Source organism: Taudactylus pleione, unplaced genomic scaffold (assembly GCF_031769625.1).
Source record: "Taudactylus pleione unplaced genomic scaffold, aTauple2 ptg000017l, whole genome shotgun sequence".
Classification (NCBI taxonomy): Eukaryota; Metazoa; Chordata; class Amphibia; order Anura; family Myobatrachidae; genus Taudactylus; species Taudactylus pleione.
In genome coordinates this window covers 12,179,859-12,207,364 of record NW_028284419.1, presented here as the reverse complement: position 1 = coordinate 12,207,364, position 27,506 = coordinate 12,179,859, and the positions used below count along the sequence as shown (strand labels likewise).

The 27,506-nt window shown below is 45.4% G+C and overlaps 1 protein-coding gene across 1 annotated transcript in view; it reads right to left on the bottom strand.

Moving 5' to 3' along the window:
• The window catches only part of LOC148540810 (calcium-activated chloride channel regulator 1-like), a 131,137-nt gene extending 108,470 nt beyond the window's left edge, over nt 1-22,667 (bottom strand). The window contains exon 1 of the mRNA XM_088481917.1: nt 22,509-22,667. Coding sequence (XP_088338043.1) covers nt 22,509-22,667 — 159 coding nt within the window. The remainder of the gene's footprint in view (nt 1-22,508) is intronic.
• Nucleotides 22,668-27,506: the final 4,839 nt, after the last annotated feature.

Sequence of the window (27,506 nt, the reverse complement as noted above, 5' to 3'; positions counted from 1 at the left end):
GCACCTCCCCCCACCTTTAACCAGCCCCCCCCCACATCAGTGTGTGTTGTCTCTACCTCCACCGCCTGCAGCACAAGCTCCCCGACACCTGTGCAGGCACAGGAGGGAACCAGTGACAGCCCACAGCCGCCGAAGGTAATTAGAGACAGCTGGAGGAATCTGAATAGATAAACAACAAATTGCCAGTTAGGGTTAAATTAGGATTGCAGTTAGGTTAAATTAGGCTTACATTAGGGCTAGGGTTAGGCTGTAATTAGAGTTAGGGTTAGGGTTAGATTACACAAAAACATAAATATCAAATCACCAGTGATCTCATTAAGTGCATATATGGAAATAGATTTTCAAAGCCAGCTGCTTCTATGAACACTGTAGTAAAGGTAGCCCCATAAGGCTGCAATTAGAGTAACTAGAGTAAGGTTTAGTTTAGGGCTATGGTTAGGCTGTAATTAGGATTAGACTAGGGCTAGGGTTAGGCTGTAATTCGGGTTAGATTAGGACTAAAGTTAGGCTGTAATTAGAGTTAGATTAGGGCTAGGGTTAGGCTCTAATGATGTGTAGATTAGAGCTAGGGTTAAATTTAGGGTAAGGGTTAGGCTGGTGTTGGGGTTAGACCTAAACACTGGTATGAAACTGTTATTAGGGTTACGGTTAGATTAGGGTTAGGATTAGGCTCTAATTAGAGTTAGGGTTAGATTAGAGCTAAAGTTAGGCTGTAATTTTGGTGAGGGTAACATTAGGGCTAGGGTTTAATTAATGTTAGATTAGGGCAAGGGTTAGGCTGTATTGAGGGTTAGATGAGGGCTAGGCTGGTATTAGGGTTAGACCTAAACATTGGTGGGAAACTGCTATTAGGGTTAGGCTTTAATTAGGGTTAGATTAGGGTTAGTTTTAGGCTTTAATTAGAGTAAAATTAGATTAGGGCTAGAGTATGGCTGTAATTAGGGTTAGGGTTAGATTTGGGCTAGGGCTAGGCTTTAATTAGGGTTAGACATCCCGACCCCTGCCATACCGAAGGTTAGTATACGGGTAAGTATTATACTTAGCCTGGGGTTGGGGGGGTTAGGTTTAGGGACGCCCAGGGGTAGATTAGGGTTAGGCACCCCGGGGGAGGGTTGGGCTGCAGGGAGGGGGGGTTATGGTTAGGCACCAGCGGAGGGAGGTTAGGGTTAGGCACCCCCACCAGGGATGGTTAGATTTAGGGTGCGGGAAGCGGTAAGTTAGGGTTAGGCACCACCAGGGGTGGTTAGCATTAGGCACCAGCAGAGGAGGTTAGGGTTAGGCACCACCAAGGCAGGGTTAGGGTTAGGGGGAGGATTATGGTACTTACCACCCCTGTCAGGATTCTGTACTTGCGGGCTTCCGGCATTGGGATTAGAACTGGCGGCAATTCAGCCACCGGCTATTCATACCCAACCCAAATTAGGGCATGGGTTAGCAGCGTTCGCAAATACGTGCTATAGTGCATATTTTACCCACAAATGAAGACCGTGGGTGGGTTCTCGGGGATGCGCTTCACTGCTGGCACAATCCCCTCAATCCGGGTATATGGTATGATGTCTCCGGCTGCAGGGAAAACTACCCAGGGTTCAACCTGGTCCTGGCGGCCCCCTGCGTGGAGACTATTCCCAGTGGTCCCCGGCGTGGAGACTGTTCCCGGCGACCCCCTGCGTGGAGACTGTTCCCGGCGGGCCCCGGGCATGGAGACTGTTCCCGGCGGGCCCCGGGCACGGAGACTGCTCCTGGCGGGTCCCGGGCATGGAGACTGTTCCTGGTGGGCCCCGGGCATGGAGACTGCCCCGGCGGGCCCATGTCTCGAAGACTGTGCCTGGTTGGAGGCACACCTGGCCCAAAGACTGCACCCCGTCCCAGTGTGAACACTCCAGCTTCGAGACTGACACCCCGGCTCCCAACTTGAAGACTGCACTCCCGTCACAGGTAATTGTAAATAGGGGTAGTGCAGTAGTGGGTAGGGGTAGGTGCGGTAGTCGGTGGGCTTATGTGCAGTAGTGGGTAGGTACTGTAGCGAGTAGGGGTAGGTGCGGTAGCGGGTGGGGGTATGTGCAGTAGTGGGTAGGGGTAGGTGCGGTAGCGGGTAGGGGTAGGTGCGCAGTGGGTGGGGGTAGGTGTGGTAGTGGGTGGCGTAGGTGCGGTAGCAGGTGGTTGTCAGTACAGAGCGGTAGCGTGGTAGGGGTTTGGTTGCTTACTTATGAATACTGAATTTACTGTGGTGCGGTGCTTGTAACTCAAACAGGGGTGGACTTGACATGGCATCACTGAAAACAATTCAAGGAGAGCGGTTGAGAAAAAGCCTTTTTTTTTTAAAGCAGCTGCCACTCCCCCGTATTAGTGACCAGTTACGTTGCCTAGGGTGGGGCAGCCGCATGGCGCGTGTGTAAGGGTCCGCCAGGGAGCTAAGTTTGCTGGCTGCAGTGCTGCAAATGGAGTGAGTAATGTTTACTCACTTATTTATGGGTGGGGGAGGGTCCCCTGGTCTGGCTGCTTTCCAAAATGGATGGTGGCCTGGGGTTTGAGCAGCAGCAGTCAGAAAAGTAAATAATTGGGAGGGGTGGGGAGGGGAGGCTAGCTATTACTACAAAAAAAAAGTGCAATGAGAGATGTGATGCATGGCAATGGTGCAACTGCTAAGAAAATGGTGTGGCTGGAGATTTAGCAGCTGGAACAAAAAAGGTGGGGAAGGGGAGGTTCAGTTGCACAAATGCTAAATACAAAAAATAGATTATCATGTGCTGCTGAGATGCAAATGGTGGGGGATGGAGCTTGCTGGATAATTGTGTGGGTGTTGCCGACTCGTGTTGGTGGTGGAAGACAACTGCAGTGCTGCACCTATAAAAACATTACAAAACGGTTTAGCATCCATTATTTTTTCTGTTTAAGTTGTTAGATTTTCCTAAAACTTTCATTCCGCTGGGACCCAGAAAAGGTCAGGTAGGACCCCAATTTAGTCAAGTGAGGGGTCCCTGGGACCCACAATTTTTTGTCTCACCGCGATCACTGGGTTAGGCTGTAATTAGGGTTAGTATTATTTTAGGGCTAGAACTTTTTTTTGCATCTTTTTTGCTTATAAATGCATCTATGTCACAATGCTATGCAACTAGGACGCACAAGGAGACTATGCTGATAAATTTGATATGTAACACTTGTATATATTGCGAAGTGCTATGATGTAGCGACCTCAGCTTTTTTTACTTCCAGTTCCATTTACAGACTCACACACAGATATATAAGTATCGCATATCAAATTAATCAGCGCAGTCTCCTGGTGCATCCTAGTCGCATCGCATTGTGACTTGAATGCATTTTCGGCAAGAAAAAGCACCTGACACTAGCTGAGTTACACTGAACTTGATGGCTCACTCAAACCAGGCTTATCATGCTGCATAGCGTATTGAGGCTAGATGAGCAAGGACACTCATATATAACAGATGCCATAAATCAGCAGTGCACATTAGTGTACTGCTCAATGCAGATTCCCGATGGTCAGAATCTGTGCAGGCACCGCACCCATGCTGCGCATATGCAGTGTGGGTCCTGCGTAATCGCACACAGAGCAAGAGCAGACTGTCAGTGATTGACAGTCTGCTGCCATTTGTGGGTGGGGAGGGGGTGGCAACGGCCTCCATTTCCCAAAACAGGTAGGTTGGGGGGGAGAGAAGAAGTCAGGATGTCTGTCGGCTGACAGAGATTTCCTCGTCTCTTTGTTGTATCTGTGGCGGTCAGCTTGCATGACCCCATGAGTCAATCAGATGGGGGATCTGATCTCAGATTGTCCGATGCTGCGTCTGTGGATGCAGCTCGGATAAGTAATGCATGCAGGAGGCATGACCCCTCCTGCTGCATTATAATATTACAGCTAACGCAGCTACTAACATGTTAGCAGCTGCAATAGTTCCTGTGCCCTCTGCTGAATCACCCCCAGAGTTGTTTAAGCTGTTTAGAAATAATTGTGATGCTGCCAGGCTCCTAAAAAAATTATGTGAAAACTTTTCTAGCTCTTCCCCAGGACAACTGATAGCTTTTAAAACCAAACTAAAGTAAAACTTAAGCTGTATAAATAAGTGACTAAACATTACATTCCTTATCTATGATTGCAGTGTTTATTCACTTCTTTATAAAGCTTTAGTATACCATCTAGTTTATTCATTAACAAATTATCATACATAGGGATATCTCTGATAATATAATGTGCATGCTGTATAAAGTATAAAACTTTTGTCAGAATTTGCCGATTCCAGGGCGTATATGTACTGAAGTGCTAGATTTTAGAAGTGGAGTTGTTGCCCATAGCAACCAATCAGATTCTAGGGGGTAAATTTACTAAGAATCGAGTTTGCAAACTCATGCGAGTTTAGACAGTTTTTCAAACTCGCAAATTTACTAAGACCAAACAGGTGTGAGTGTGGAAGTGAGTTTTCTCTTCTCACTGTTAAAACTCATGTGAGTTTGCAAACTTGACTAAACTCACCATTGGCCAAACTAGGAAGTACTTTACATTGAAAAGTTGCAACATGCAAATTTCGAGTTTACAATCTGGGGTGAGTTTGTAGCAAACTCACTGATAAATTGATGTTTCAAATAGACCACCTCCTGAGCTGCAAGTTTGGCAGAAACATACACAGATCAGTGTGATATGTGTATGTGTCTGCCTAAATACCTAATATAAAGTGTTTTTTTTTTAAATGACGTAGGTTCCCCCCCTTAAAGCCTAACCAGCCCCAGACTTGTGGCTGGTTTTTTACAGGTAGACCACACAAGTAGCCATCACATATCTCACTGATATGTGCAGGCTGCTTGCCTGGGTGAGTTTTGCAGAGAGAAAACACTGCAATCTTGGGTAAGTAATCTCATCTAAACTCGCAATTCAGGGGAAAACACTCATTCTGCTTCACCATCGGAAAACTTACTTTCAGCTAAACTCACTTCTTAGTAAATTTGCAAGTTGTTAAAGGGTAAACTCACCCGAGTTTTGGTGAATCAAAGTGAGTTTTAAAGAAAACAAAACTCCACCAAGCTCGATTCTTAGTAAATTTACCCGTAGGTATTATCTTCTAAAAGGTGCTAGATAAATGTTAAGTAGAATCTGAGTGGTTGCTATGGGCAACATCTCCAACCCACACTTTACTAAATATACCCCCAGTTCTCTGTTGTAACTGAAGCAGAGTAATAACCATACCTTTTTTTTTATAATATGATACTGTGGGCGCTGATTCTGAGATGAAGCCGATGCTAAATTACTAACAAGTTGAACGGCGCATGTATCCCATTGTGTGTACGTAAAGAGTTGCAGTAGCAATTGAGACGCATGGGGCCAAATGTAATAGGGAGAGAGTTTAGAAAATGTGACAGTTTAGCAGTAGACTCTGACACTTTTTAAACTCGGCCAATGTAATAGAGTCCGAGAATATGCAGACTTAAATTTTTTTAGACTCATAAAGCTCTCACAATTTAAACTCTCATCCAGATGTTTTCCCATTTTGAAGATGAAACTCGACCAATGTGAGAGTTTACTGCTAAACTCTAATATTTTCTTAACTCTCACCCTATTACATTTGGCCCATGGTATCCGAAGTTTACAGGGCATTCCTGGATGGTGACTGGGAGGTGGCTCTTCAAATGCACAAAGATGTCCATGAGCAAGTTATGGAATTGTCATGGGCGTGTCACTGAACTGATTGCGAACTCAGGGCCTGATCCAGCAAGGACCACAATTGCAAATCTGTACACAGACAGCTTTGCAATTGCGATCCTTGCAATTATGGTAATGCAGAAGGAGGCATCACGCATCCTGCTGCATTACATATCTGAGCTGCGTTGTCCAACGCAGCATCAGATACTTTGCGGATCATCGGCTGGCTACGTGACCCATGGGGTCCCACAGTCGGCCACCACAGACTAGAGTAAGAGGCCAGGAAATCTCCGTCAGCCAAAGGAGAACCTGGCCTCCTCCCTCCCCCTCAACAGCAGCGACATGCCTCCATTTTGGGAAACAGAGGCCATCGCCGCCCCCTCCCCGCCCATACATGGCAGCAGACTGTCAATCACTGACAGTCTGCTGGTAGTCTCTGTGCGGCCTCGCAGACTCATTCTGCACATGTGCAGAACGGGTCTGGCACCTGCGCAGATTCCCGAACATCGGGAATCTGCTTTCAGCAGTGCACTGCTGAATTAGGCCCCTCAGGCGCTTCATCATTCACATTGATAGCCTGGGGCTGGTGCAAGTTTCGATGGTGCAGCCAATGGTTTCATCTAAATATGCACCAAGCGGTATTACAGCACCTAAAGGTCCTCAAAGTGGGCATTTTAGTCCTTGCACATTCAGATGCACAGCTGTACAACAAAGCTTGTGCAGCATTCATAAGTGTGCATGGGTGCGACCTACACCTTCCCTTTGAGACATAGACTGATGCCCACCCCTGGAACAAAGAATACCGTACACCCAAGAGATAGACTACTGCCCAGATAGAGAGTTTTCACATCTGCCATCTTGGATTAAAAAAGAGGCTGCCTCACCCATGGGAACTAGTTGAGATGCGGGGAAATATACTTATGGTAGAGTTTGAGGCTGCCTAAGGGGTCTGCCTGTGCACAGACTGCACACCCGCTTTGTACGTCTATGGCGATATTAGCATAAAGCTGCATATGCAAGATCAGCAAAAGATGCATAAATGGAGGTTACAGCTTCTGACTCAGAATTTGGCCCTGTATGTGGTATACATGGGATTGCATGTATCAACTTGTCTCTACATATACTGTATGTTACTCAAAGTGAACAATCGAAAAAGGTAGTATCCAAGTTTTGTTTTTATTTTGTTAAAGGTAAGGGGGGCCCAAAGTATTTTTTGTACCTGGGGCCAACACTCACTAGTTCTGCCACTGGTATCAGTCTGAGTTCAGGTACAAGATTATGAATTAAAAAAGCTTCAGATCTTAAAAGTAACAGTTTCTTTTAACAGCTTCAGATCTCCTAACAGGATGCAGTCAGGAAGCCGACAGTCGAAATTCCAACCGCCGGCTTCCCAACTGTCACATCCCGGCAGGGTACTAATGACGGGCGTCAAAATACCAACGCCTGTCATTAGACCTACGTCGGGACCCCAACACCCGGCATACCAATGCCTGGCATACCAAACGAAGATGAGCTGGATGCTGGGTGCAGACAGCTGCGGGGGGGGGGGTTAGGCTTCAGGGCTCCTGGGTGAACTTAGGGTTAGGCACCCCCCCGGTAGGATTAGGCTAGGGAAAGGGGGGGTTAGGGTTAGGCACACCCCCCTGGACACTTAGGTTTAGGCTGCAGAGGTGGGGTGGTTAGATTTAGGCACTTAGTGGGGGTTAGGGTTAGGCACTACGGAGGAAGGTTAGGGTTAGGCACCACTAAAGGAGGGTTAGGGTTAGCATTACTTACCTAAATCCGCTGTCGGGATCTTCACCCCTGTCGGGCTTCATGAGGCCAGTGGTAGTACATATTGATTCCCTCCTAACATGTTTCTTCACAGTATTGACTTTAACACAGACTTTAAATGCTGGTACATTTTCAGTAGCATTATATAGTCCAAATACCCAACTGGTAGATATGAATACATGCAAATGAATGCATTAATTTATAACCAAATGTCCACAGTGAACTTTATTTATATCAAATGGGCCCCTTAATGAACAAATGCATATTTAAACATTCTAAAGCTGTTGTAGCCAGACTGAGGGCCTTATTCAGAGATGTACTCTAATGCGATCACAACATCAATGCACATGGACCAGCCATTCAGCCCTTGTGGTAGGTCAGACCTGTCTTAAATACAGTGGCTCTCTGACACACAGAGAGCTCTCATGTTGCATAGGAGATTACAATGGCTAATTTATGCATGCCTATAAAACAGTGTGTAAACGGTAAGGCATACCTGCATTTTTCTAACCACCCCCTCCATTAATTCCCCCCAAATGCTGACTACCTGTCACTCACTTCGCAAATGGGTTCTTTGTGCGCGCAGAATTCAAAGACAATAACAGCGTGTGCACAGTGGGACTTTTTCCGTATGTGCTATAGCAAAAAAATAGCTTGTTCTGCATAAAAATCATCATTGTGTACATCTCTGAATCACCGCACACTCAGTACCAGGGGCATATTTATAATGGGTGCAGAGACAGCACAGCAGAATGACAGGCAATGAGAATTCAAGAAACGAATTGTGTTTTAAACAGAGCTGAATTACTAAAATATTTAATATTAGTAATTCAGCTCTGTTTAAAACACAATTCCTTTTACTGTCAAGATCAGAGGTTCGTTCCCTTAATGCAAGGCGTGAGGAGTAGCAGAAGACCAGGTAAGATCCATGAGGCATTTGTCAAACCAAGATCAGTTGTTGAGATACAGGAGGACCAACTGGAACACAGCTAAATACATAAGGAGCTCTTGCAATAATGTAGCTCTGTGCAGGGTGCAGCAATGGAATAGGTCTCTCTGTGCTCTTTTCCACCCCCACCCCAAACATATGATGTCACATGAGGAGGCGGGGCCACCACCAGGAGTAAGTGTAGATCTGCCCGGATACTCTGGAAGGCTATACACACTGCAGGTGCTGTTCTAGGCACATTCCTATCTAGCCAGATTTAGGGGTCATGGGCCAGCGTCGCTGACACCCCCAGGGACCTGCACCTTGTGCCATAGCACTGCCTGCACATGGTCCATACGGTCCAACCTTAAATAGGTTGAAATCTAGTTGCAACAAAGGGGTTTGTTGGTGGGCAGAGCCTCAGGGCACACTGCAGGCAATGGTGGCGAACTGCCAAAATCCATACTAGTGGTCAAACCCACCAGAGCCAAGTCATCCGCACTGGGTATGAGCAGCAATACCATGCAAATGCTCCGAAAGTGAGACCAGAAAATCCTCTGCATTACAGCTGATATCATTGACATGACAGAGACGCTTATTAAGTACTTATTGACACATTTTAAAATATCCACAGATGTTCAGAAAAATATAATCTACTAGTGATCCTTAAGGGCCAAGATTGGCCACCACTACATAAATTAGTCGAAACCACAATAATTTATTGTATTTGCCAGTATATTTTATTCTCTATTAAACACCACCTATCTCAATCCTATAAAACATACTACATTGTATTTACACCTTAAGTGTGACAAGTACAAACCAAAGTAAATAAATATCTATGTTTATCATGTAAATGCAAATAAAGCAAGCGATACTTTTATAGATTGTACACAAATGATATGCTCCATTTGAACACACTAGATGTATGCATCAGTCATATTATTTAGAACATCTGGATGCAAGACTTTTAGCTTAAAGATATATAGGCAGGGCCAGACTGGCCATCGGGCACTTCTGGCAAATGCCAGAAGGGCCGATGGTCAAGTGGGCTGGTCTGGCCGTCCGTTTGGATGCCATACAAAATGTCTTTTGCGAAATGGCCACCGCCGGAGAGAAGACATTTTGTCCACATTAAGAACACTAGAGGCTCCGCTAGTCCTCTAATGTCCACTTGCCATGGTCTGCCAGCAAACACTAGAGGACCAGCGGGACCTCTAGTAACAGGTACTGTCTGACACGCCCCCCTGCCTGCTGTGTGTGAACTTCTGTGAAGAGCTGGAAGTGCCGAAGAGGAGCAGCTGGCTTCTACAGGAGCAGGAGGAGACCTAATGGGACCCTGAAGTGGAGAGGAGAGGGGACACCACCAAACACTATCAGGTAAGTGTGTGCACTTTATTTACTTTTTAAATCTGTTGCTCTTTACCGTAATGACAGAAAGCTTTATACTGTATAATCACTGTATCTCCCCCTCAGTATCCCAGCCCCCACCCTCTCTGTAATCCCCAATTAGTGTCCCAGCCCCCACCCTCTCTGTAACCCCCAATTAGTGTCCAGCCCCCACCCCCTGTAACCCCCAATCAGTCTCCCAGCTCCCACCCTCCCTGTAACCTCCCTCAGTGTCCAAGCCCCCACCCTCTCTGTAACCCCCAATTAGTGTCCCAGCCCCCACCCTCTCTGTAACCCCCAATTAGTGTCCAAGCCCCCACCCTCCCTGTAACCTCCAGTGTCCCAGCCCCCACACTCCCTGTAACCCCCAGTGTCCCAGTCCCCACACTCCCTGTATCTCCCCCTCAGTGTCCCTTCCCTCACCCTACCTGAACCATCCCTCAGTGTCCCAGCCCTCACCTGTGTGGTGGTACCTGTTTAAATCCCTTGCAGAATGTGCACTGTTGTGTGTGCTTTAATACTAGCGTTCCCACTAGACTGTTTCAGGGGGGCGCCGCATCCTGCCCTATTTCTGAAGGGCAGAAAGCACCCTGCCCTCCAGCACGGTGCCCCGCTGAGACAGCCTGTGGGGCACGGGTGATCAAAACGGCAGTGCTGCGGTCACCGCTGGTGCACCCAGCATCCATTCACAGTGACCGTAGCGCTTGGGGACTGCCTGGCACTTAAGTGCCCCAGGAGTGACGAAAAGGGAACGCGTCATAAAGACACGCCCCCTTTTCTTTGACCACGCCCCCTTTTCAGCCGCGCACGCCTGCAGCACGCGCAGAAGTGCCCTATCTCTAGGTCCGGCACCCTGCCTACTGCCGGACCTAGAGTGAACACTAAATACAGAGAATAATGTACACTTTTATGTTGTTCTAATATTATGTGTACGAGCATAGACTAAGCAGTGGGAAGCGTTAGGAATAGCAAGGGGAGGAGTCTGTGACAGGAACCAGGATGCTGACACCAAGGGTTCAATCCTATTAGGTGCGATGTGTCGTTGCAATGGCATTTAATCGCCGCCAACGGCACCGCAGCTCGCACCCTTCGCTACCCAAGCCAGGATTCGCATAATTTTGTTCGGAGCCCTATGGGGCTGCGAGCAATATTAGGCAAATCCGGGATGCTGTAAAGTGCGGCCACTGCCGCGATAACTCGCGCCGGCGAGATCATCGCGGCTAATATGATTGACCCCCAAGATGGGCCTGTGTGCTTTAACATGCCAGGGCCTATTTTTAGTCCCAGTCCGGCCCTGTAAATAGAGCTAATTCTGAGAGCAAAGAGCAAGTAACTTTGCACATGGAACAAACCATGTTGCACTGCAGGTGGTGCAAGTACATTTATATTTTTACTTGGCCCCACTGCAGCCCAGCACACAGCAGTACATGCTGGGCTGTGGAGAGAGGCTGCTGACAGGTAAGAGATAGGGGGGCAGTGGCGGACCTAGGTCCCAGCCAGGTCCCTATAAAATGCCGGGCCCAGGTAATTAGTACCCGCCCCTCTCAGCACCCCTGCACATCCCTCTCAAATCTAAATGTACAGTATCTGCACATTTTAAATCAGCCCCACTTGTAGTGCAACATAGTTTTACCAAAGTACAACGTTTATAGAATTTATTGCATTGCTGCCAACTCAGGATTAGCCCCATAATAGACTTTATGGCGGCAAAGATGTCAATACCTTTTTATGCCCCTTGAGGCGGGATTCACATGTAAACATTCCTTTAACTGATATTCCTAATAAACAAATATTGTGATATTAGTGAACATGTCTGGAGGTACTATCTGAAGAGAATTCATTAATGACATTCCATCTGTTTTCCAGAAATCTAGTGCTTAAAGCACATATTGTAGTTTGCAACTACATTTTATTAATAAAATAATATAACTGGTATGGTACTTACTGTAGCAATGTCAGTAGCAAACTTCTCATGAGTAAGGCTGGGAGCATACTTGCAAATCAACTCTGTAGATGAGATAAACGGTCTGACAAGACAGAGCAATTATCCGATCAATGTGCACCCTGTACACTGAGCAATTTTAACTCAGTGTGTGCTTTCTTCAGTGGGACTGAAATTTCTAAGCAGGACATAAAATTATGACCCCATGATCTGACCATTGCATGCAGGAGCATCCTACAACTTGTGGTACAGTCCACATTCCCCCACATAAGGAGGGTGTTTTAGGTATATACTTATATTAAGGCTGAATCAATAAGAAATGGAATTCTCCCATAGAGATTTCTGAGGGGGGGCCATGGTGTTTAAGGGGCTACACCTCAAAAGCTATTCGAGGTACCAAACTGGAATGGGTGGGTAGAACTGTTGCTCAGTGCTGCATGCCAAATTTCAGGGCAAAAAAATAAAAAAAATGAGGATTTGGGAGTAATCTAAAGTTCCAACTGTCAGTTTTTTCAGACACTCTCAATTAGGACCACTTTCTGCTGTTCTATGGGGGAATTTTGGGAAGGCATAACTGAAAGTAGGGGGCAAATTTTGACTTGGGGTTTGTTTTGTTAGGTAGCTATTGTTCCAGGGTAGGTGCTTTTGGGGGTCAGGTAAATTAGAAAGTTACAGTTTTTAAACTATTGCCTCACAAATGCACCATTATACAGATAGGGAGCTACAACTTGTTGCGCAGCCTCAACAGGTGTCTCCATCAAGTGGGTGTAATCTGGCGTCACTTGGATGCAATAAGATGGCTGTCCTTTGCAGGCATTAGTGGAGGCAGAACCCGGCAATTGTAGCAGGTGTTAGTGGCAATGGAGACCCAGTGATGGTGTGGCAGTTAGCCAGGTGGGGACCGGCAGCAGTACGGGCATCAGCGGGGCGGTGGCACTGTGTGGGTGTTGAAATGGACGGCAGTGTGGGTATTGATATTCGATGATGGCTGCCACGAGCCAAGCACGCAGAGTTTGGCAGCAGTGCCCATTTAAAAAATGGTGCCTCAGTGCCATTTTTGAAATTCAAAGATGCCCGCCGCAGGCCAATCATGGCTCGCAATGTCATCACCCCGCCCCCTCGGCTGGCTTATATAAGCCAGCAGAAGGCAGCGACATGGCAGTCATATAGCAGAGAGGGAGCAGTCAAGAGCTCCCAGAGAAAGAAGACGACGGGAGTCCTAGTGGGCAGCGGCCATGCAAAAGAGCTGACACAGGCTGCTTCCCACTAGGTGAAGAGGACACAGAAGCCCTAGGGAGGTGGTAGCCGTGCAAAACAGCTAATTGATTGGTTCCCACCAGGCGAAGATGCCGAAGCCCTGGTGGGTTGGCGCCCACCAGGTGAAGATGCCAAAGCTCTGGCAGGTTGGCGCCCACCAGGCAAAGACACCAAAGCCCTGTGGTGGTGGTGGCAGGCACGAAAAAGAGCTTAAAGACCGCCTCCCCCTAGGCAGAGATGCCAAAGCCCTGGTGGGTTGGAGACCACCAGGCAAAGACGACGAAGTCTTGGTGTGGCGGCTGCCACATAAAAGAGCTTAAAGGCTGCCACCCCCAGGATAAAATGCAGCCAAATAAATGATTTTGAAAAAATTATTGTACTGTGTCTATTTTCATATTTCTTTTACAAGTGTACTACAGGTACCAATGGGCCCTTAATGCCCCACTTGCTGGTACTTGTGGTCCTCCAAGTACCAGCATAAGGTGGAAGCTTGCTGGGACCTGCAGTTCTACTGCAAAAGACAATATTCTTTCAAATGCACCACATTACACAATCAACCTGGCACCCACTGCCCAGGGGTGCTGGGGATAGCCCTGGGCCATCATCCTAGGCCTGGGGTGCCCAGGATAATGCGGGCATCCCCCGATACCCAGGGATCCCGGGTCTGGGCTGACTAGTGATCAGGGTTAATGCTTCAGCTGGGTGACACAGTGAAAGGGCTCCCCTGGCTGTGGCATTAACCCCCCACTAGAAAGGGTACGGTGCTGGTTCTGGAATTTACTCATTTTTTCCCCTTGTATTTCCAGAACCAGCATTTGATCAGAGCCCAGTGCCGTTGCACTAAATACAGGGGACCCCTACGTCATTTTTCCCCTGTATTTTGGCAACCAGGACTGGTTCTGAATAGCCCAGTGCTGGTTGTGCTAAATATGGCTCACCCCTATGTTGTTTGTCATTTTAATTTTTTATATATTACACATATTCAACTTTTAACAGATGCATGGATGAATCTCACTGATACATCCATACATCTGTGTCTTATTGATTTGATTTTCTCAGGTGCATGCCCAGCGCTAGTGAGCCCCTCTGTCATCTGCTAATGCCCCTGTGCATTGCTCCACACCCAGCTGTGCCAATGCCTTGCACACCTGCAGCTTGCTTCCACAGCTGTCTCTCCCTCTGCACCCCCAAAACACCTCATGTGTGCTGTCCCCTCCGCCACCCATGCTAGTGTACCATTTTGTTGCCCTTCTCCCCTGCAGGTGGCCCAGTTTGCTCTTCCAAACTCTGTTGGTTAATAAATTATAAAATAGCTATGAAATTCTATACACAAAAAACCTTACGGTTTCACATGTCCCTTTAAGGCTTATCCCCCCATCCACACCACTGTTTTCCACCCATCTGCATCACTTTGGCTCGCCCCTGTCTGTGCTGCTACATCTTCCCCACCTCTCCATGCCTTTCTGTTTCCCCCATCCACACCGCTCTGTCTCTTCCCCCATCCACCCCACTTTTATCCCATCTGTGCAGCTCTATTTTCTGCTCAGACCTCAATTGCATAGACAGGTTGGGTATGAAATATCTATTGCTTAAAAATCGATGGTTCAAATCCTGACCCTGGAAACCTGACACATCGTAATCCCGACTTCGGCTGGTAAGTATATTTAACCCTCCCTTTTCCCCCCCTAACCCTCCACTGGGGGTGCCTAACCCTAAGACTCAGGGGGTGGTGCCTAACCGTAAGTCCACCCTGTGGTGCCTAACCCTAACCCCCCCTCACCGCACACTGAACCTAACCCTCACTGGGGGGTGTCTAACCCTAACCTTCCCCCGGTGGTGGCTAACCCTAACCCCCCCTTCCCTAGCCTAAACCTAACCCTAAGTCCCACCGGTGGTGCCTAACCCTAACCCCCCCTTCCTCTAGCCTAAACCTAACCCTAAGTCCCCCCGGGGGTGCCTAAACCTTACCCTCGCCCCCATGGATAACAGGTCGCAACGCCCGGCTAATCTATGTTTGGTATACTGAGCATCAGGATTTCGGCATGGGGCTGATAATAGGCATCTGTATTTAGACGCCTATCTTTAGTCCCATGCCAGGCTTTCAGTGTTGGGATTCTGGCAGTTGGCATTTCGACCACCGGCACCCTGACTACATTCCGCATAGACTGCATATGTGTATTCCAATGAGCACACAATTCTGTGAATTAGCAGCTCCACCAATTTGTAAGTGACAGCAATCTTATTCTGTGAAAGTGCTGAATCTACAGTTAACCACAGCATGTAATGGCATACCATATCTGTATTGTGCAAGGAACACGTCCATTAAGGCATGAGTCTTAATGATCTTAATTTCCTTGCTTTTTTTAAGTTGACTGGCAGAAATTCAGAAGGTTTTGTGAAATTTCAGATCATGTCTTAATGGGACATGTAAAACCATACAGTTTTATGTCTATGGAATATATATATATATATATATATATATATAAATATGTAGTTGGATAAAATTAAACTAAGGCCTATTACATTTATATTTGTGTTTGATTTTTGTAAACAGTATTAGTTTCTCTTTAATATAAAGTCTGAGTTTTTATCATATTTCAACAAATGAAACTTAGCTTACATTTTGCATAAATATGAATATTAATTAGAAACAAATACAAAACAGTCTTTTCATTCTACGTTGCGTTTTCTCTGTCTAGGAATTGAAAAAGTGTCCCACTCAAGTAAATTAATTTTTTTATATGCTACCATCATAAATCTTCTGGACAATTTGTCTCTTGGAAGGAATGTAATAAAGACTTAACTTTCTTATTTTTTTTCTTTGTGGAGCAATTTCTGGAAACTCTCATTAGCTGGCCCTTTGGAAAATCATTTTTTATGGTTTCTGGTAATTGGTCTGAGAAAATAAGAAGTCATTACAATCAACTCGTTCATGAAAGGTTTCAGTCACATTTTGACTCTTCACCACTGTGAGTGCAAAGTCCAGAAAATTAATCTGGGGGTGAAAGGTTCAAAAGAATTAACTATATTTATCTTCTTTCCTTAAGAGTATATGTTAGGTCCCCTTTCCAAATAATAAAAAAATAACCTATAAACATGCTATAGAACTAGATTCAGATTAGATGGGTTGCTCCAGATGTATTTGTTTTGAAAGTGGCCTATGTATAACTTGGCAAAACTTTGAGTGAATATGGTGCCAATGGCAGTTACCTGGTATTTTTGCTTGATGTTTTATATTCATCCCTACAGCCTCTCTTTCTATGTATAAGTGTGTGAATGACCATCTGTTTTGTAAGTGATGTATGTAAGTGTGCTGCTAATCAAGAAAAACAAAGTAGAAATTCTGATAAAATAAAAAAAGCTTTACATTTATCATATGCATTGAAACATACAGCACTGATCAAACAATTCATAAAATGCTAGAAATTGCAAGCTACTGTAAGTATTCACGGTACAACTAAGACATATGTTTGCAAAAACATTGTGGTCAATGTAATAAGTTGCAATGTGCCGTTCATCTTTTTAAGGAAAGGCACATCATAGGACCACCTACAGTATATGGCTGATTTCTGTTCTCTCCCTTAGATGCGCCCATGGAAATCAACACTGCCACATAAGGTAAATGTATATGGCAAATATGCATGCACCAATGAATTGCGACACATCGTACCTGCAAATCATGGGTGATTGAATCATCCCCATTATGTTATAAGATATTTAAGATTGTCATACAGTACAATCTCTGCTTAATAGTTTTAGTGGTAAATGGATTCCTGTTCACTAATGCATTTATCCAGGTTAAAGGGAAGGTTGTATAGAGTTCTATTAATTCCTTATAAATTAGATGACAAGTTGTTTAATGACCTTTTATGACTAAGTGCAGTTGGTCTACTCACTGTTTCTTATATGCTGTTAAAAGTGAGGGTTATGTATAAAAAGCTTATGTCTTATTTTATAATTTTACAATAAAGAGTTTATATATATATATATATATATAAATATATATATTCTATATACTGTATAGTATAAAATAAAGTGCCTGGTAGGCGTCTGTTTGTTTGTTTGGCGGTTCTAATCTCGAGAACCACTGGACGGATTTTGATGCAGTTTTCATTATTCTATAGAGCATTTGTCGAGGAAGGTTTAGGTGTATGAAACATTAATGTTTGACAAAAAGGGAACCAAGCAGTGACGATTTTAGTGAAGCAAGTCAATGAAATAACAGACGTCCGAGTTCTTTCTTGGCTTATGCTGCCTAAATCGTTAAATAAATATAGATGGACTTTATTTTATACCAAGTAGAGATTGATACGTTTTATCCAGTTTCTCCAGAAAAATTGATGTAAGCCCTGTTTACTAATACAAAATGTCAGTTTTTCCCTTTTCACTGTTCCCATATCATTTATGTGAAGTACAATTCTTTAAAGTCAAACGAGTCCAATTCCAGGTAAGAGACTGGGGCATGACAATAAATAAAACACAGGGACAGACTCTTAATGTGGCTGGAGTGGAGACTGTTTTTCTCATGGACAACTTTACGTGGCCCTTTTGCGTGTCACATCAAAACTAAATCTTTTCATGTTGACCTCAGGAGGAAAAACAAATAATGGCCCTCATTCAGAGCCGCACGCTATTTGCGGTCGTTCGTTTAAAAACAAGGGGTGGCTATTTAAATGATCCGTACGCACATTGCAGTGTGTTCACACCTCTAAGTCTGAACGAACGAGCAAAACATACGCTCGTTTATTTGTTAAAAACGCCCCCTGGCCGCACGCATCCTACGTCATGTCCGCTATTTATTAGATTAATCGAGTACATCGACCAGCGTATGAACTGCTCGCTATTCTTGTGGTTGGTGTTTGCTACCACAAATTTGCGTGCAGTTCTGGCTATAAAATAACCCAGTGACGTGGTCAATGACGCTGCTGTTTTAAATATACACACCCATAAAACGCCCGTTTTGACCTTTAAGCACGCCTGCGTTCGGATCTCCACTCCCCATTTTCAAGCACCTTCCCCTGTTACCACCCACATACGCCTCATTCTGTCACTCAAAATAGCAGGCACTCGCTATATAGCGTACAAAGGATTTTCGACCGCACTGACTGGTTCGCGCATGCGTACTAAAAAGCGTACGCATGCGCAGATGTGCAAACATCGCTCGGAACGAGCGTACTGCCGCTAACGAGCGGCTCTGAATGAGGGCCAATGTCTTCTACAAGGCAATCTTATAGGACCTCAGTTAAAATAGACTATCGCTGTAAATTGAAAAGTGCTCAGATGCAAAGCCGCTAAAAAATATATGGTACACATATACATGTATTTATTATGTTTGTGGAAGGAGCTCATCATAGATGATAATGTGGTACTTTATTTGCATTTATATGATAGACAGATGTAAATTAATTTTTGGCTTTTAGGCAGAACTTCTCTCCTAATGACATATCGTTGAAATAAAAAAACTTTCTGCTTGGAAGTAATGATGTATGTACTATAGGTAATAATGATTTCTTGAATATAATCAGAGATTTTAAGATGTTGGCAAAATAAAGCATTATTGTTATATGGTATTTATATGTGCAATTATTCTCTAAAGCAGTGGTTCCCAAACTTTTTCAGTTCAAGGCATCCTTAGGGTCTCCTTCAATTTTTTAAGGCACCCCTAAGCCAAATTAATTACCGAGCAGTACCTTTTTGACCCAAGTAGTTGCAGACAGTAGCAGTGGCTCTCATAGCTATCTGTGTCCCCACCCCCTCCCTATAGTTAGTATACAGACAGTGCCACTCATAGCCATTTCCCCCCAACCCCTCCCTATAGTTAGTATACAGACAGTGCCACTCATAGCCATTTCCCCCCAACCCCTCCCTATAGTTAGTATACAGACAGTGCCACTCATAGCCATTTCCCCCAACCCCTCCCTACAGTTAGTATACAGACAGTGCCACTCATAGCCATTTCCCCCCAACCCCTCCCTATAGTTAGTATACAGACAGTGCCACTCATAGCCATTTCCCCCAACCCCTCCCTATAGTTAGTATACAGACAGTGCCACTCATAGCCATTTCCCCCCAACCCCTCCCTATAGTTAGTATACAGACAGTGCCACTTATAGCCATTTCCCCCCAACCCCTCCCTATAGTTAGTATACAGACAGTGCCACTCATAGTTGGTCCCCCCTCACCCCATAGTTAGTATACAGTGCCAGTGCTACTCATAGCTATTTCCCCCACACACACCCCTCCCTATAGTCAGTATACAGTGCCACACATAGCTGCCCCCCCACCCCATAGTTAGTATACAGTATGTGCCACTCATAGCTGTTCCCCCCCAGCCCCCCCTCCCTATAGTTAGTATACAGACAGTGCCATTTATAGCCATTTTCCCCCAACCCCTCCCTATAGTTAGTATACAGTGCCAGTGCCACTCATAGCTGTTTCCCACCACCCCTCCCTATAGTTAATATACAGTGCCAGTGCCACTCATAGCCGTTTCCCACCACCCGCCTCCCTATAGTTAGTGTACAGTGCCAGTGCCACTCATAGCTGGTCCCCCCTCACCCCATAGTTAGTATACAGTGCCAGTGCTACTCATAGCTATTTCCCCCATGCACACCCCACCCTATAGTCAGTATACAGTGCCACACATAGCTGTCCCCCCACCCCATAGTTAGTATACAGTATGTGCCACTCATAGCTGTTCCCCCCCAGCCCCCCCCCCCCTCCCTATAGGAGCTAGCATTACTTACCTTTACTACAGAGGTCTAGCACCGTAGCCGTTCCCTCAACTTTTCAGATCCTCCAGCCGCAGCGTCAAAACAGGCAGCCCAGCCCACTACCTGCTCCTGTCCAATCACATCTGACCTCCGCCCCCCGCACCGCTCCGTCATGCCTCCAGCTTCAATAATGATGAGAGCAGCTTCCCTCCAGCTGCGTCCCCCTCCTGTGACAGCGCCTTACCGCCGCCTCACCTCGGCTCTGGATCCAAGCGCGATGCAGATGATAGGGAAAAAAACTGGCAGCAGCTTCCCTCCGGTCCGCGGCACCCAAGGGTGCCGCTGCGCACAGTTTCGGAACCACTGCTCTAAAGGACCTGTGTAAGCATATATATATTATCTTTATTAATTATGACAGAATGCTAATTGGATTAGAGATGTGCAGTTTGGTTCTCCAGAAATCCGAATCAACACGAATTTCGTGTAATAGGGTAAATCTGAGTCGCGGTTCTGATCTCCCGAGGAGATCCGGGTAAATCTGGGTCACGGTTCTGATCTTTTTGCGGTTTGGAATTCGGATTTTAAATCCGAGTTTCTGGTTTTGGATTGCATAAATTGCATGATATTAGTTGTTTTTAAAAATGTTATCTATTTTTGTTTTTTTAAATCCAGATCCAAAACCAGAACCAAAACTTGAGGGTGGTTTTGCAAAACCAAATCCAGATCCAAAACTAAAACACGGGAGTCGGTGCACATCCCTAAATTGGATACTTGATTATAATGTATACAGCAGCATGTATTTATGATTGGATAATTGGAACATAATGGCATTTAAGCCTCCGATTAAATCACTACTGTAGAAGAAACACATCAGGCGATCAGAAACTGTAGGAAAGTCTTACGTTTAAGGCTTGAAGCTCTTTTTATTCATATTCTTATACCTGATATAGAATGAAAGGGATTTGTAAACCACATTACAGACTGCAACATTGTTTCAAGTTGTTTGCTGAAAGTTCTACTTTGATGTTTTTGTTCATCTAAATGAAATATACCGTTCAATCTAGCTTATGGGATTTTTCTAATTATATTACTACTGAGATATACAATCCTTGGTGTTAACTCTAAGGGGTAAATTTACTAAGATGGGAGTTCTATTTAAAAGTGATGTTGCCCATAGCAACCAGATTCCAGGTATTATCTTCCAGAAGGTGCTGGATAAATGAGAAGTAGAATCTGATTGGTTGCTATGGGCAACATCACTTTTAAATAGAACTCCCATCTTAGTAAATTTACCCCTAAGAGATATAAGAAGTTATATAACGTTTGAGATATACAACAAGGTCACAGTCAATAAACTCCTGCAATGTAATAAATATATTACAGCTCTAATATAACAACAAATATGACAAACAAGTAGGATATTTCATTTGGAATTTATAGCAGAGATCATGACCCACTGGCTGGTGGCACTGATTAAGAATTCCCTGTATTTTACCACATGTTTTAAATATATACAGTATAGAGAATTTTATATATATATATATTTACATATACACACTATTTATTTTCTGTATATCTCCAATAAAATATAATTTTATTTTAAATAAGTGCCCTTTGTTCTACGTATGCAGTGCTCCAGGCATTTTTCTTTATATAATATAAAAGTTTTATAATGCAGGCTTATGCAATGTTAAAATTTAAAGGTGAACAATAATCTTTGTTTTTATTGAAGCATTGAAGTATGTGACTTAACACTAAAGCTGCATACACACACAACGATTTTGTTACCAACGATTTTGTGAACAATTTTATGAACGATTTTCTGTCAGATTATCTGTCAGATTTTTTAAAGTGTAATAAACGATTTTTTTGAACTACAAACGATTTCTGCATATTCCCTTAATGAAAATCGTTCATTTGACAAGTCTGGCTGAACTACAAACTATAAATATGAACGCACATGAACGATAATCGTTCATCGTTTGACTCAGATAGTGAACGATTTTTTCAAACGATTATTATTATTATTATTAAGCTGCATACACACACACAGATTTTCTGTCCAACCATCCAACTAGTTGATTGGTTGGAATGAAAATCTGGTAACGTATGGGAGTAACTGAAGATCAGCAATTTGCTCCTAAATGCTAGAAAACAGATGAAAATGGTTGTTCAGACAAGTTTGTTAAATGTTTGATCTAAACAATTTGTTCAAACAACAGTTTTTGACCATTTTCCGGCGTTTGGGAGCAAATTGCTGATTGTCATTTACTTTCATACCTTACCAGATTTTCATTCCAACCAATCAACTAGTTGAATGGTTGAACAGAAAATCTTTACATGTGTATGCAGCTTAATACCCCTTTTACACCTAAATTCCGGGTCTGATCCGGAGTTGGAACAAAGTTCCTATCCGGATCAGACCCGGAATTTTGCCAGCGCTGACTCAGGATATTCCCGAGTCAGCGCCGCTCACACCGCAGTCGGGTCTGCATTGACCCAGCTTTTGCGGAGTGAAAGTGGACACTTGGAGATGACGTCATCTCCAAGCGCCACTGAAGCCGGACCAATCGGCCGGCTAGCAGCGCACTCCAGGTCATCGTGACCCGGAGTGCGCTGTTCTCATAGCAGGGTTTAACGGGCTATGCCCGTGTTAAACCCTGCTAGTTACCTGGGTTGGATTGCCGGGTCACTCGACCCGGCGATCCAACCCTCTCCCCTTTTACACCAGGGAGCTGCCCGGGTTAACCCTTCAAAAACCCGGGTTTTAGCTCCGGTGTAAAAGGGGTATTAGATTTTTCTAGAAATTCACTAGACTGATAGATAAACACTTATATTAAACAATTAAATTCTGAGACTTACCTGAACATTTTCAATAATGCGTGGATCTTCTGGTATTGCTGGGCTTATAGCAATGACAATATCTTCATAGCCTCCATTGTTAAGTTTCACCATGGAACTGCTACTCAAGGAAAGCGCATGTAATAGTATAGCTAAGTGTAAAATACTGACGCTTGCCATTTTCCTCCTTTGCTCACAAATATTGTGATTGTCTCTTCTTTACAAACTATATGTATTTATATATTCACACTGCTTCTTCTTATCAGACACACGTGATGGACTTTGATACTCTACATTATCCCTTTGGGCAGTACTGTGCAAAATGTGAACCCATTATAACCAGAGGATAATAAAGAAATAATACAGAAGGGAAACTTGCCACCAATTATGAGAAACTCTCCCCCTCCCCTCCTGGTCAGCTATTAACTTGTCACTAGTGTAGGGGGGAAATGTAATATATAAAATAAAGAAATAAAAACTTTGCAGAGGTATGAGAAGGATAATAATCATGGATTAATACCCTAAAATCACATTAATGATAAATGGACAAGCATTCTGTGGATAGGATATAAAAGTGAATTTTAATAACAAAAGACACAGCACTTAACATCAAAGGGAAAAAACATACATTACCCTGGGTGGTAACTAATACCTCTTTTCCACCAAAAACCCAGGTCCGACCTGGGTTTTTGGACATGGTTCCAACCCTGGTCAGACCCATTTACACTGCACCTTTGATCTGGGTTACTCCCAGGTCAGCCCTGTTCACACTGAACTCAGGTCTACCCTGCTAAACCTGTGAGGTCATAAAAAGTGGGAGGTGACTGCTCCACAACCACCAATCCGCTCATTTTAGGCATGACCCAGGTCAGATAACCCGAGTTGCACCGTTTACACTGCACCATTACCTGGGTCCATCCTGGGTCCAACCCTGGTAGCTACCTGGGTTGGATTGCAGGGTCACTTGACCCAGGTTATTTTTCAGGGACCCTTCTACACTGAGCTGCGACCCGGGTAGACCCAGAAAAAACCCAGGTTTTTGCTCTGGTGTAAAAGGGGTATAATTGTTCCTAGGAACTGCTTATGTTTAGCAACTGCACCTATCAGTATCTGGATGACAGGACAGGTGTTCCCGAATGAATTCTAGATGTAAACACACATAAAGTACCACTCATATCAAACCTTGTTACCACCACACATGTGGCCAAGCACACACTGATTGAGTTTTAGATATGAACGTAATGGCATGTCTTTACACAAAATCCAGTATGCAGGCCTCAGTTTCCAATTTATAACTGGCCTTCTAGAAATAACAGATTATTCCATTTGAAATTGGATTCTTGAGTTTTTAACCACTCACTAATTTTACACTGTACACAGTGGTAACAAGCTGAAACAACAGACTGGGACTGACTCTGAGTTGCGCGCTGTTGTGTCCACTTTAGCATCATTTGCCATAGTCATGCTTGCAACTTTATGCTAATGCTAGAATCAGCCCTTTCCCTGGTGTACAAGCGAGCATCTGACTGAGGGCCTGATTCAGAGCCGGACGCTCTGACCAGTCGCTCTGAATCAGGGCCCTCCAACCTCAACTTGGAGCAGCATCTTGGACGCTCACATAGCTGTGGGTTACCACCCACAGCTTATGCGAGCGTCCATGATGATGGTCACGACCATCGCGACCATCGGGTTTGCGACGAGACCCTGCGGTAGGGTCTCGTGGCCGCAAGCCCAGGAGTGATTTTGGCTCTATCAGAGCCAAAATCACTCCCACTGACATCACTAGTGATGTCAGTGGGGCCGGACCCAGATGGTAGGCGTTCCCATGGGAATGCTTCCGTCTGGCAGCCACGCCCCTGGCACGCCCACCAAAGGGGGCGTGCTGTCAGTCACCATCGACAGCACGCCCCCTTTGGTGCGAGACCCATAACGACAGCTTGGCTATCGCTATGCAGGTCTCGCGCATGCGCACGACGGAGCTTCCTCCGTCGTGCGCGTGCGCATCAGGGCACCATCGACCCGCTTGTGAGCGTCCTGCGCTTGCGAGTGAGTCTGAATAAGGCCCTGAGACACCACTTTGAGCACCTTGAAATGCTGTAATATCGTTTGGTGCTTCTTTAGACACCACCATTGGTAGCACCATTGAAACTTGCACCAGCCTTATGGTACGTGCAGCCCATTGTGAGCGCCTGTGTATGCAACCAGTTCAACGATACACCCGCAATCTCACGGATTGGGTTTTTTGTGAATCCGGACTTGGGTCTGGATGTGACAGGGACTCTGTGGATATTGGTAGAGACTGATGGTCTGTGGTCACAGTAACAGTCGATGAGCTATGGTTACTTTTAACAATCGATGAGCTTTGGATACTGGTAACAATCGAAGAGCTGTGGTTAATGGTAACAATCAATGAGCTGTGGTTACTGGTAACAATCAATGAGCTGTGGTTACTGGTAACAATCAATGAGCTGTGGTTACTGGTAACAACAACAAATGCACTATGAGTATCGGCAGTGCTGATGGACTGTGAACATCAACTGGAACTTATAGACTGTGGGCATCGGCTGGGACCGATGGACTATGGACATCAGCTGGAACTGATAGACTGTGGGTATTGGCTGGAACTGATGGACTATGGACATCAGCTGGAACTGATACACTGTGAGTATCGGCTGGGACCGATGGAGCCAGAGATGCAAGGTGAAATTCCAAAGGAGTCACTCTGAGGACCTAACACAGAAGCGCTCTTCCATCACTCAGCAAGGGCTGTGAATACAGTTGCACTGGCAGCTTGAGACTTCCTGGGCTGCTACTATTATCCCCCCTGACTAGTGGGGATTGGATGCAGAATGTCAGCTGTGGATTGGCAGTGATCTGATCAGCTGATCCTGGGGAAGATGGCGGCGCCCTGTCTCCTGTGCACATGGAGAATGCCGGACACTGTCACTTCAGAGAGGACCCTGCTTCCTCTGACAATGCTGCACACTGGAGCCATGCAGGGAGAATGATCAGCACTAAAGGTCTAAAAGCTGGCCACACATCTAAAGATTATCTGTCCAACCAGCCAACTAGTTGATTGGTTGGAATGAAAATCTAGTAAGGAATACATTCAGCAATTTGCTCCCAAACGCTGGAAAATGGACCAAAACTGTTGTTTGAACAAATAGTTTAGATCAAACATTTAACAAACTTGTCTGAACGACCATTTTCATCTGTTTTCTGGCATTTAGGAGCAAATTGATGATCATCATTTACTCCCATTCCTTACCAGATTATCATTCCAACCAATCAACAAGTTGGCTGGTTGGATGTAAGTTGGTCTAGTGTGTGGCCAGCTTTACTCATCATCTGGATTGCCAAAGTCTGCCTGTAGTCAGGAGTTTGCAGCTCTCACAGGCAGAGAGACTCACAGGTGCGCAATCAGTCCAGTAGAGAAATCCAGCAGCTATCAAACACAGACATGCTGTAGCTTGCAGGCAAATCTGGACATCTTAACCTGCAGAGCAGGTTGCAGAGGTAAGTCACACGACAATTAGTGAAACATAAGTCAGGATCATGACACGTGACACTTCCATAACACACCCATAAGACTGACCATTTTTGTGCATCTGAATTAGGGGCTTATCTATAATGGGTGCAAGGTGTGCAGGGCACAAGGGCCCCTGGGTCCAGGGGGGCCCCGCCCTGCACACCCTGCACCCATAAGGTTACTTACCTCTCCGGAATCCAACGTCGGCACGGGGGTCTGGCGCTGAAAAAACGACAAAAAAATGGCCGCGGCGGCCATTTTCCTATCATTTGCGCATGCGCAGTACAGGGAAAATGGTCACCGCAGCCAGTTTCACGGTGACCTGCGCATAGTCTATAGACTCTGGGTGCACTCTAGTGCCCAGAGTCTATAACTCCAGCGCTGGCTGCGCACAGCTCAGTGCGCTGCCGGGCAGAGAGGATGGGGCCCATGTCAAAGACTGCATGTGGGCCCCCTCCTCTCTAGAAACGCCCCTGATCTGAATAGCCACCCAGAGTCACCACCCAGGAACGCCCAGTTCCTGTACAATTCTGATACCATGAATCTCAATCACAACTGCTCCTCTGTGTACGCACAGTGTAGCACATGTATCGTACAAGTTTTAGGGATTTTTCACACACTCAGTAGCAAAAAATTGCTCAACTCCATGAACCTCAGCATTGTATGTGACTCAGAATCTGTCCCATTCGGTGCTTTTTTTTCACCTATGCACACATGTAGTGTGTGTATATAGATATAGATACAGTATATACATACACACAGGGGTGGATTGGGAATTTAATGTGGCCCTGGAAAACATCCCTAAAGTGGCCCCATGTGCGCGCTGAAGGCGTGCACCTGAAAAAATGGGTGTGGCCTTGCAGCTAGGGGTGTGGCTGCATGTGAAATGCTACACCCGCAAGCTACTCCCCTTGTTTTCATCATGCTGGGGGCATGCCCACTGCTCTGGGAGCTGATGGATATGCCCTCAGCTTCTTTCCAGTGAATAAGCACAGCGTGTGAATAAGTGTTTTCTTACCTATATGATTTCTCTGCAACAAAGAACTGCTTAAGAAATTGATACTCCCTGGACAGGCTGTGTCTTGGCAGTTGTCGGTTTTCACTATTCATGCTGGAGATCACACGATCCGGAAGCCGCCTGTAAGCGTAGGAATAAAGCCAATATCATCAACATGCAACAGAGTTTCCCACCAGTACCATCATCCTGTATTTCCCCCTGTCACTCTCCAATACCATCCACCTGGGTCTCTCCAATACATCCCACTGTCCAGCTCCAGCTCCTCTTTGCCCCCGCTGCCATCTCCTTTTTGCCCCAGCACCATCTCCTCTGTGCCCCCAGTGTCAACCCTCTCCCCACATCACAACATCCTCCCACAGCACAGCAAAACCCTCTCCCCTCACAGCACTCCTCATAGTCCCCTTCAGCACAGCCCCCTCATCACAGACAGTCCCCCTCATAGCACAGTCCTCCACAGCTCAGCCCCCTTATC